Source organism: Diadema antillarum, unplaced genomic scaffold (genome assembly GCF_040938485.1).
Source record: "Diadema antillarum isolate AM-2024a unplaced genomic scaffold, OU_Dant_1.0 seq00000423_RagTag, whole genome shotgun sequence".
Classification (NCBI taxonomy): domain Eukaryota; kingdom Metazoa; phylum Echinodermata; class Echinoidea; order Diadematoida; family Diadematidae; genus Diadema; species Diadema antillarum.
This window is the reverse complement of record NW_027271406.1, coordinates 999,541-1,011,954: the sequence shown is the minus strand read 5'-3', so window position 1 is coordinate 1,011,954 and position 12,414 is coordinate 999,541. Positions and strand designations below refer to the sequence as shown.

Sequence of the window (12,414 nt, the reverse complement as noted above, 5' to 3'; positions counted from 1 at the left end):
ACAATGACACTCCATGCATAATAATTGTAAACGCCCATAGATGAAATGATCAGGTGTGTCTTTCTGCAACCAGCTAAGATACATATAGCGACTTTTGGATGTTTGATACCCATTCTTGAATTCCAAAATTTAATATGTAGTACATGTACTTTGTGGCATCAGAAGTATATGAAATTTGTGGACTACATAGTTTTAAGGTGTACATATCATTCACAGTAGTGTGATATTTTGAAAGGGGAAAGAATTAAAGACAAATTATAATCCATCACTGATATGATTCTGCAAGATGGGAAGAGGTATGCTAGCTACAGTAGGCCTATATACATCATCAAAATATCCAATCATATTAACATGAATATATTCATATATATTAGTTATTTTGTCCATTATGGTGAAATTACTTCTTGTTATTCTGAGCATAAGGCAAACCCACAAAGATTATGCCTATTTGATCACTTTTTTTCAGGAGTTGATAGATGGACATAGGCTATATCTGGATTGACTATACAGTGTATATACATGTATATATATATATATATATATATATATATATATATATACATATATATATATATGTATATATATATATATATACATATATATATATATATATATATATATATATATATATATATATATATATATATATATATATATATATGTGTGTGTGTGTGTGTATATATATATATATATTCTCATGGTCGGACATCCGGGTATTTTGCGTGTCACGGGGTCATGGATAGCGGTGGAGTGAAAACAAACAGTCGCGTGAGCCTGGAGTGGTAACGCTGTGCGTGTTTTCTGCCGGGGCGCCCCGCGAGCACAAGCTGTACTACTGTAGCTGTGCGGGCAGCAGGATTAGGCCCTAGACTAGGCCTACCCTAAATTAGGCCCTACCTTAAGCCTACTACAGTACTAACGTTATATAGGCATATAGACCTACCTGAAGTTTCTATGAGGTACTAAGTAAACGTAGATATCGGGGTAGGGCCTACTCAATGAGGTTCTACAGCACATCTGGCCATTTTCGGGTCGTTGATCCAGAGTCCTGCCGCGATTTCATACGGGCACAGGTCCAGTCCGGCTGCCTTCAACTTGGGCAAAATACCGGGATCCGACCGATCGATCGACAGGATCCAGATTTTTAGAATATTGCTGGCAAGACATGATGTATGTATCTCATGAATAAATGACAAAATGAATACTAGTAATGAAAAACAGTCCCCATGTCTGCGTAGAGTTGCACATAAAACGCGTCGCACATGCAGGCACAGCATGCAGTATGCGCATTATGCATAGCATATGCAGGCTTAGCGCGTGCAAGCTGTTTGTTTTCACTCCAGTCAACCGGAAGTGACGTGTAGCCGACCGCAAGAATATATATTTGGGGGTTTTTTTTTGGTTCGTAGACATGAGCAATATTAAAATGATGTCTCTTTATTTTTCTTATTTCACTGTCTTGATTTCTTGATTGACAATATAGATAATAACAGCATGTCTACCCATGGTGACATATAAGAACTATTTCATCAGGTATCATATGTTCATGTGATTGTATTAAACTGAACAAAAAAAACCCCAAAAAAACACTGAATCAATCCTATAGGATCTAGATCTTTCATCACAGGTGTGATCCATTTTAGACATCAAATTTGCTTATTCTTTCCTTCTATGCCATTGCAGGCCCGAAACCAGGGGTAGGGGTGGGGGGTTCACTCCATCCCCCCTCCCCCACTTTTTTTTTTTTTTTTTTTTTTTTTTTTTTTTTTTTTTTTTTTTACCCGTACACATAGGAATACATCTAGGGGAGTACGCTCTTTGATGTTTACAGACTACCCTGCTCAGAGCGTGAGGATCCTACCACCTGGCCTGGCCGCGCGCACTTTCCTTCGCTTAGCTTTTTGCTCCACATCCCAAATCCACATGCGTAATCCTGAGGTCAACACACTTTTTCCGCGTTACTGGCTGGTAATGGTTGGCCGATCCACAACAGAGCTGAACATAATTTCTCGTTTATCTGTTTAATTTAATCATGATAGTTCTTCGAGGAGTAAGTACCCCCATCCGTATCTTATCAAGAATTCGAAGTGCGAAGTCAGTTATTCGGAATGTGAGCAGCGAGGTAAGCGGACTTAAAATCATACGCAATCTGGCAAAGTCAGTCCCACACCTTGATTTCAATGTCAGTCGTAACTCGCATGTAGACAGTAGAGTGCGAGTGCGATAAAGTCTACACGCAAATTTTAGATTTGTATCTAAATACGATTATCGTTAACGTTACACCGCCGTTCACCCGTATGGGTCGAAACATTACATATTTTGCTTGTTTCATCATTAAATGAAATTAAATCTCACTGAATAAAGCATATAAAACAAAGTCAATTGCCAAAGTGTAAATTATCTATTTTATCTGACTGAAACTTTAATAAAGTGTAAAATTTATCTAAAATTTATCTAAATTTATCTGAAAGTGTATCCAATTGACTCCCATATGTATTCATTCATTCTACCCAAGAGCCATAAGACTATGGAATCCCCTACCGGGACCAGCAGTAGTAACCACTGCCGACCCAACATTATTCCAAAGTCAAAGGGCAATTGTGCACTTTACGGCCCTATATTATCGGTGCGAGATTTTACCCTAATCGAGCAGTGCGTGCAGATTTGAGTTCCTATCAGGCACCGCGGTTCGACAGCGGATCTTCCGGCACTGTTCATGTGTACATGTGTGTGAGATTTCGTGTTGGGATGCATGCAGTGTGTGTGAATGTGTCAACATGCGTGTGCGTGATGAAAGCTCTTACGGGTACGCCACATGGTTGCTCTAATGCCCTTCCCTGCTGCCTGTGCGGCGCGGCATCATCGAGCGCGAGTTGTGCATTGATTGGCACACAACTGGAACGCAACGAGTGGTAAACTTCTGGGCTTCAATCATGATTTTAAATGAATGAATTTTGCGTGATATATTAAGCAGGGTATCACTAATTAAACCTATTGCGGAGGGCATATGTCCGCTGCGGCCTTGGCGGAATTATTCTGTAAAATAATGATAAAAAAACACAAAATCTTATCTCGATTCATCAGTCTGTTAGTGTTTATTTTGTCTACACAGTCTACCAGACGCCATGCGAAGTGTGTATAGCTACCGATTTACGGGCAGCCACTACATGGACACACACACACACACACACAATTTTTTTAGCGCAAGCCTCGCCTGCGTGGTTGGTTTGCGCGATCAGCTAGCTCTGTAGAAGCGCCGTGAGTGAGGCGGGCTTTTAGTGACCTTATCACTTGTCAAACAGCGTTCCATACAGCAAGAGAAGCTCGCCAGCTGCTCAGTACGGAATGGTTTATGGGATATCACCTTAGCACACGGCGAATGAGGTACCGATAATATAGGGCCGTAAAGTGCACAATTGCCAGTCAGAGAGCTGCTATTGCCCATCCTCGGAGCAATGCAGCCTCCTGTTGGATCTGCCACTTATATACCATCAATGACCATGTAGGTTAGGAGGATTGACGCTGTTTTTACTCGCACTGAGCACTCATACTCACATTTTATAGTATGATAGTGAGACACTTGTACATACCCTGAATGGCACCCCCTCGCGACACACAGCTTGAGTTCATCCCAGATAGCTTCATGCAAGAGCTGCTTCAAGGGATTACTGCATCAAGGTATTACTATCAAGGTATCAGTGTCAGTGTTTGTATATTAAGTCACAAAAATATAATGTACAACGAATGCCCATGATACCATAATCTGCATGTTTTTGATACCTTACAGTGTAGGTCCATACTTCATTTCTATAAGGTATAAACTCAGAAATATTGATATTTCTTCCTTTACCCAGGCTGATCTTAAGAAAACAGTCCTGCATGACTTCCATGTTGAACATGGTGCTAAAATGGTGCCATTTGCTGGCTACTCGATGCCAGTCCAGTACAAGGCAGGACTTGTCAGCGAACATCTGCACTGCCGATCTTCAGCTGCGATCTTTGATGTCTCTCACATGCTGCAAAGCAAGATCTATGGAAGGGAAAGGGTCAAATTCATGGAATCACTCACAGTTGGTCAGTACATTAATCACTTCACCATTACTTTCTGTAAAATTTGATAAATCTCATAGCTTGATTACAGGATTACCCTTAGTCTTACAAGTGTGTGTGTGTGTGTGTGTGTGTGTGTGCTTTTTTTCATTATTATGAAGGAAACATATCTAAGACTGTGACTTCATAGGCCTGTTGAATATCAGCAAAGGTTTACATTTATCAATCATATCTGTTCACATTTTATTCTTCAGGATGTTATTAAGGTCAGTCTTCTGTGTATGCAGTACCAGGTACATTTCAAATAGAGCTATGTGAATTTTAAAAACTTCAAAACATATTACCAAAGTCTTTCAAATATGATTTATGAATTATATAAGTAAGTATTCCAATGTCCTTCTCACTAAACCAGCTGCTTAGGTAATCTGTAATAGGCCCTTAGCTTTGTTGTATTTACAATTTGAAATTGCTGTCCAAGAGAAACTATGGTCATTTGTTGTGGCAGCAAACATCCATTTTGTTGGAGCATTTCTATTTTGTTCAATATTCTTTTTCTTGTTTGTTTTTGCTCAACAATCCTGTAGCTGATATAGAGGGACTGCCACCAAACAAAGGTACACTGAGTCTCTTGATCAATGACCGGGGTGGCATTATCGATGACCTCATCATCAATCAGACATCAGAAGACCATCTGTATGTGGTGTCCAATGCAGGCTGTGCAGACAAGGACCAGGCACATATCAGGGTGTGTTCACTTTTTTTTCCTTGTCTCCAACAGCCACTGAGGATTTACTATCAGCTCACATCTTGATATGTGTGATACAAGTTTGAACTCTTACACCTCCAGATCATCTGACCATCAACAGAAAAATGTTCGCTGTTTAAACAAAGCACCCCCCCCCCCCCCCATCAAGCATTGCATGACATTGTGATATGCTAGATCAGACTTGACAATCAGCTAACAAGTGCAGAAGATAAGATAGAAAGTGTGCTATTATAGGTTCACACTTGAGCTTGATTTTCTGCAGAAACTGATTATGCGTGACTAGTTTGTATCATGGTGAATTGACAGAGGAGTGCTTTTGACTGTAAAACTTTACATCATCATCTTCAATACTGAACATGGTAAACTAGATGAGCCCCTCACCATCAAAAGACAATCCAATGGATCATGCTTTTACAAATATACATTGTATATAATATTTTGTTCTTCAAAGCTCATTTGATATATTTTAATGGAAAAGAATTTGGGAAACATGAGGTCTATTCATGGTCAAAGTAAATAACATTGCTCTATCCCTTATCTACTCATTTTCTTTCTCCAAGACAGTCTAGGCTGGAATCCTTCAGAGCAGAAGGCCACGATGCTACCTTTGAACCACTTCCTGATATGGCACTTGTAGCTCTGCAAGGTAGTTTTCTCTTGTGCAAAGCTGGGGCTAGGAGGGACAAGAATTCTATACCCTTTACTTGTATGAAAAGTTCCTTTTTTTCTATTTTCTCTGTGTGTGGAATATTAAGGGTAATGTAAAGCTGTCTGAAGCAGCCCTTTGGGATCTTGGGGAAAAGCAAAAGTTTTGATTGCAGACAGATGGTTATCACAGACAGATCTGTTGGCATTTTTATGAGATTAAGTGCCTTCTCGGTTTGTACATATATGCATATATGTGTTAAACTCTTTGCATCTGTAGCTGTGACTGGGCATGGTCCCAGTGGCTGTTATTTTATGCAGTCATATAGTATCTCTGGATACCAACAATGACTTCTCTGTTCACGTTGTGAGTGGTATTTTGAGATGGTGTGCCTGAGGGGCTAGTTAATCATAGGATTACAATAGTCAATGGCTGATTGCCTTGTGACGCAGGCGGCTGAGCACTCCAGGCTCCATTGCTGTAAACTGTGCATCTATATGTTGACTTTTCTTCCATGTGCTACTTTTATCAAAACCAAACTTGCTTACTGGTAATCACATTCCATGTGAGTTAGTGTACATAAAATGTAGTCCAATTGCTGTGCAGTCTAACTACTGGTATTAAATTAACCCATTGAGGATGAGCTGATTTTGCTATAAAACCCATTTCCCATAGACATTTGACCGAGACTAGTCTTCAACGTGTCTTGTATGTTTACTCCCACACATGCTTAGGTCCAGCCATGGCACGAGTTCTACAAGCAGGTGTGTCAGATGACCTTCACAAGTTGACCTTCATGTCAGGGGTCACCACCTCTGTCTTTGGCATCCCAGGGTGCAGAGTGACAAGGGCTGGCTACACGGGTGAAGATGGTGTAGAGGTGAGCCCAGTCAGGTTGCCATGGCAACCCTCAGGACACGTACAGAATGTTACATGCAGAGTTTGTCAATATTCCTAGGAGAGGTACAGTGTATCATTGCCAGTAAACAAAACAAAACAAGACAAAAAAGCATGTTTACTCAGAGGTATTGCACATGCAGTCAAGTTGTTTCCAGTATACTATGTACATTCGCCAATGCCTGTCATATACATTGTGGGATTAGGTTGCAAACAAAATGAGCAAGAATAATACTTACAAGCAGAACAAAAGCAGATGTTGCTATAATGTTGGACCATCATCAGCTATTGCTGTTCTGCAATTTCATCTCTCCAGACTGGGAAAATGGAGAGCATACAGCAATTGCATTTACCACGTGATTTATAGTCATTCTGATGAGTCTTTTATATCATTATCATTATTATTATTATTATTATATTATTATTATTATTATTATTATTATTATCATTATTAGTATGGGAGGGTTGGAAGGGGGCAGGCGGAGGGAGCTGAAAACAGGTATGGATTGTTTACCCAGCTGTAGGAAGTAGGCAAAGATCCGGTTATTCCTGATGTATGTATCAAGAAGCAGAACAAAAAATAATGTTGACATTGTGGAGAGACTTTAGACATAATGCCATTCTGCTTATCAAGGGAAGGTATATGATTATATTCTCGAAAGATAAACTTTCAATGCATCATTTACAGCTTGAAGAACAATGTGGTTATTCCTCGAAAGATATTCACTTGTTTATTTATGTATTTATTCATACTTCATTTGATTCAAAATCATTAACTGCTGCTATTTGTCACAATACTAACTGAATATTTGGTGATGCCATATTTCTCAGATTGCAGTTCCTGCCAGCCGAGCTGTGGAGCTGACAACAAAGTTATTGGAATCCCAAGATGCAGCAGTAGCCCTGGCTGGTCTGGGTGCCCGCGACAGCCTGAGGTTAGAGGCGGGGCTCTGTCTCTATGGCAACGACATTGACGATGACACCACACCAGTAGAAGCCAGTCTCACATGGACAATAGGTAAATGAGGTTCATCGGTATGATACAGTCTGATCTCATACCAATCCAGTTCTCAAAAAGTGAGAGTATTAGGAAGTGACCATTAGCAATATATGGAGGTGGAAAGGTTTGAACTTGTCCTTATTCTCTTCCTATGTGCTAAACATATTCATTTTCAATTCCTGGTACGAAACATGTGCCATGATATAGATTTTATTCTATCCATCAAAGGACAAAGTTTTTCAAAAAGATTTCAAAATGGACCTTCTGTCATGCAGATGAATACAAGAACATTGTCATCTTGGTAGATGTTTTAATCAATGCTGCACACTGGCACTGGTCTGGCGGTCCAGGACCAGTAAAAATCACTGTCGGACCAGTAATTTTTCTAAGAATGAACTAGTAAAAAATTGAAAAACTGGGTACCTACTGGTCCGACAGACAAATCTGACCAGTAGAAAAATAGGTTAGTGTGCAGCCCTGTTTTCATGTAGGGATCCTGAGTCACAGGTAATGGTAAATGCTACTCAGATTATGCTGTGTTGTATGAATCAGAAAAATTGCCAGCTATACCATCTTACTTCAGAGAGAAGTAAACTTTTTTTATTACAATGCAGATATTGTAACTTTGGGACCAAGAGCACACATTCACACATTTCTTTGTGTTCTGTCCTAAGGTGGAAGCAACTGACTGACTGAATTATGAATGAATGAAAAGTGTAGCTGGTATTTAAAGATCTGTCCTTCCAGTGTTCAAGAAGCAATTATTACTGTACATTATTTTCTTATGCAATGTCTGTTGGAGCTCACAAACATGGCTGTCTCTCTCTTCGCACTTGTCAGGGAAGAGGCGGCGACAGTTAGCAGACTTCCCGGCAGCTGACCTCATCTTGCAACAGATCAAGGATAAGCCCAAGAGAAGGCGTGTCGGAATTGTATCAACTGGTCCACCAATTAGAGGTGAGTCAGATGAATGGAATAGAGTACCAAAGTGTAATGTCATTGCTATTCATCACCATTGAAACTTAATCTATTCAACCTCACCTGGCCTGAACATCTGTGAACACTATTGTTGCTAACCATGCTTGCACTTGGTTGCAACCCAAGCAATAACAAAAGACTAATGATATCATCACTTCCGTACTTGACTGCACAGGAAAGGTGCAAAATGGTACAGTAATGTAAGGTTTTAAGGTCATTACAGATCTATAGCAAGCACAAGGTGCAAGAAAGAAGAATACCGGCACATACATGGTTTTGCTCCAGTCTCGGGCTTTGACTAGGGACTCGAGCAGAAAAGCTGTATTTCTCTTGCTTTCTCTCACTTGACTTGGTTGACATGTTAGATATAAAAGTGCTTTAAGAGACAAAAGGTGGAAAAGATTTGGGGTGTAGGAGGTGTATAAAGGACTTCAGTCAGACGTGGCAGAGAGAAAAAGGTAGGAAAAAATGTTATGAAAACTAAAGGTAGGCATTGTTAGGAAATGAGGAAAGACAGTAGTGTGAGGAGGAACAGAAGTTTAGCTGAATGAAGAGAGCTGGTGGATCAAATGTGTATAAAGTTCGGCTTTTACACAGCAGCCCGCACCACAGACCATGTGTTTATGGTTACTTTAATATCCAAGTTGCCTCCTCAGTTTCCTTTGCCGTGATTAGATGAACCATGTGGCATTTACCATAAATGCCTGTGGGATACATTTTGCAGTCTGTCAGAGAACAACTCTATGACACCTCTTAAGCCAAGTGTCAGAGCTTACTCTGCATTTTTGTCCTTGTATTTCCAAGACGTGCTCAGGTCTAGAGGGTACCTGCTGGCACAGGGAAATACTCAGCACACCTAAAAATAGAGAATGAATGAATGAATGCCATCAACATTAAGAAGTTTATTCTTTTGAGAGCAAGGTGCTTCTAGAGATTTATGCAAACCACACTTGTAATCATCACTAGCAGTGAGAAATTATGGAATGATTTGATTATCCTTGCTTTCTGATATTACTGTTGACAGTGTATTTAATTTTGATAAATGTGACTTCAAATTTGCATTACCTTTCAATCAATATTCAAAATGATTTATTCAACATGCACATGTCCCCCTTCTGTTTTCTGTTCACCTACACAATAGCAGATTTCAGGTATTTACATGCCGTCACAAGAAATGCTGAGAGTTTACTTTTCTTTCCTATGTCCAGCTGGTGTGGAGATCTTTAGTGCGACAGGAGATTCTATTGGTCGAGTGACAAGTGGCTGCCCCTCCCCCTCGTTGAAGAAGAATGTGATCATGGGGTATGTAACCACGCCCCATGCCAAGAATGGAACGAAGGTCAACTTCCAAGTGCGGAAGAAAACTATAGAGGGCGTGGTGACAAAGATGCCCTTTGTTCCATCTGGGTATCACATTGTCAAATGATTGTATGACAAGGTAGAGAGGTAAATAGCTATGTCTGTCTTTCACATGTGCCTTTAAAGATGAATGAATACTGTCTCATGCTCAATAACTTCAGTGCAAGAAGAAACTTGAAATGTTTGTGTCTCTCAAGAAAGAATATTAGCTGATACACAAGCACACACATGCACACACAAATGAATTTTGCAGCCGTGAGCTTGGCGTATATGCATATACTCTTTGCAATCAACTTGAAATTATGTGAGATAATGTTTAAACAAATTATGCTATAGCAATGTTGTGTCCCTGGCAAGTGGAAGTGTAAAAGTATACTATCAAGTATGCTATTAATGTATGTAAAAATCATGGCAATCAAAAAATATATGCTGCCAGACTTCTTGGCTTCTTTATTGTGCACAATTTTACAGACAGGTTACATCTAGTGTATGTGCTAGTATCACTGTTCTGAAATAATCCATGAAGATTGTCAAGGCAAGTGGACATGTATCTCAATACACCTGTACATGTAGTTTATACTGTCTAAATCCTACCAAGTGAGGGCAGTACACTTGGTATAAGCAGAAAGACATGGTGGCAAAACACCTTTGGCTAAGCCAATTCCAATAGACATTATCACACCTCATATTGGAGTATGTGGGTATGTAACATCGAGGTAAAAGTTGGTGGTTGTGGTAAATTTAAGTAGTATATTCAATTTGACGTAAATACCAATTGTGTTATGTCAAATACCAGGGGTAGATATAATGTAGGCCCTATATTGCATGAGATTGAAATGTAAGCACAGGACAACGGTCAATAGAAGAACAAGTTTTTGTTGTGTTTTTTTCCTCAGTATAACTCAGTTGTTAGAATCATGCATAAAAGCATTTGATGCTGTGGAAATTTGCATTGGCTGATTAAACTTAATATGTAGAACTGATATGAGTTCTCACATTGAAGATTTGCTTCATGAGCAATTACACCTTATGATTTAAAACTTTTGTCTTCCACACAGAGCATAAACTGAAGCAAATTTCTTTTGAAGTCATTATACAAGACTTGTAAAGTCAACAATTTTTGTCTCCTTTCTAGACTCAAATCTTTAGTTTTTCTGTAAAACAATCTGACATCAATAGAGAAGACTCAACTCTTAGGGAGCTTTCAAGCTTTTAAAGTTGTTTTGTTTTGTTCGTTTGCTTTTGAAGCAATCTATACATTTGTCAACTGTAAATAATTGTAAGATATATCGCAACCTTTTATTTTGAGTGCCTGGTAGCTCAATTCTTGATGGATTAAAACCATTGCCATGTCCTTCTGTTAAAAGTTTTCGTGTGTTTTACTTCATCATTATTGTGTACTTAGAGCGTGTTGTACTTGTCAAAGTATGCTATTTCATGGCGATAGTCAATAAGAATTGATCTTGCCCTTCTCCATTTGTATATAGGTACATTTATTGGTAATGTATTCCACCAAGTTCATTAATGTGTAGAATGTAGGTTTATTTAAAGACCTGTTATCAAGGGGGCTCACGGGTGGTCCAATTGATCTTCATTTGCTGCTCACCTGGATACATTTGAAAACCAAGAATAGCTCCTGTCAGCCATGTACCAGCAAATATGAGCATCGAAGCATTCTTATCTGTAACTGTCGACTCAAGTCAAGATTCTTCGACTGAGTGTGTACTGACATAGGGGTCAGTGGTAAAGCTGTACACGACTTGTTTCAAGATTCTTTTCAACTATATTCCAAGCTAGGCTGGCCTTCAAACTCCCATGATATCCCCATGCTATCGGATCCTTAAATCATAATTTATGTGTAATTGTGTGAAAGGTTCTGCAGAGAAGATGTTTGTATCATCCACTTGTCCTTGAATAAATGCTTACTTTTGTTGCTTAGTGACCCTGTAGTTTTTATAGGCAGTTTTAAAGGTAGGGAATCCCATTTGCATGCCTTAAATGAAGAGTTGTATAAATACAGTGGTATGTTGAAGAGAATATCATTTTAGAAACTCCCATAAAGTATTGAAAGTGGAAGGTAACATTTAGTACATTTTTTTGACGGTTAGATTTTGAATTGAATTGTTTTCGGGGCTCACCGTAAATTCCAGTACATTACTAGGCTACCTTTGCAGACCCATGTACTGCATGTGTGTCCATCATGTATATTTTGTGAAGAAAGTTCATCAACACTTACAAACATTTCTATATACATTCTTACCACACACTCTATATGTTATTACATCAGCTCTTGTACTTTTAGATTTGTGTTTATCGATCACAAATACAGTACTGTACAGAAGAATGCAACAAAAAGGCTTAAGTGTGGCTGACACACAGAACTACTGAGTAGTTGAGTTTTGTGCATTATTCAAATTTTAGATAACTGTTGACTTCCAAATTTCTAAGCAGTGGCCTAAGCAAGTCCCCTGCGGTTCATATTTAATGTTTTGCTGCATTTTGGGAGGTCTGTAAAAGGTATCCCCTACCTTTAAGAGATTAAATAGCAGATGTGTAGAGGCTATTGACAAGGTGATGAAAGACTCACCAGTCTCTACTCTACCAATGAACCAGACAGGTGATCACTGTGCAGGATTACCTCAGACCCATTAATCATCTACAGAATGTGTTAATGAAGCATGCTTAATTTCAGCTTAATCTGATAATCCCTTCATTGTT

The 12,414-nt window shown here is 39.2% G+C and overlaps 1 protein-coding gene across 1 annotated transcript; it reads left to right on the top strand.

The window, feature by feature from the left end:
• The first annotated feature begins 1,994 nt into the window (after positions 1-1,994).
• On the top strand, positions 1,995-9,763 carry LOC139732427 (aminomethyltransferase, mitochondrial-like). Its single transcript, XM_071643288.1, has 8 exons — positions 1,995-2,122; positions 3,855-4,074; positions 4,635-4,795; positions 5,381-5,462; positions 6,197-6,342; positions 7,191-7,377; positions 8,200-8,316; positions 9,546-9,763. The coding sequence occupies exons 1-8, from the start codon at positions 2,033-2,035 to the stop codon at positions 9,761-9,763; spliced, it is 1,221 nt and encodes a 406-aa protein (XP_071499389.1). The 5' UTR covers positions 1,995-2,032.
• Positions 9,764-12,414: the final 2,651 nt, after the last annotated feature.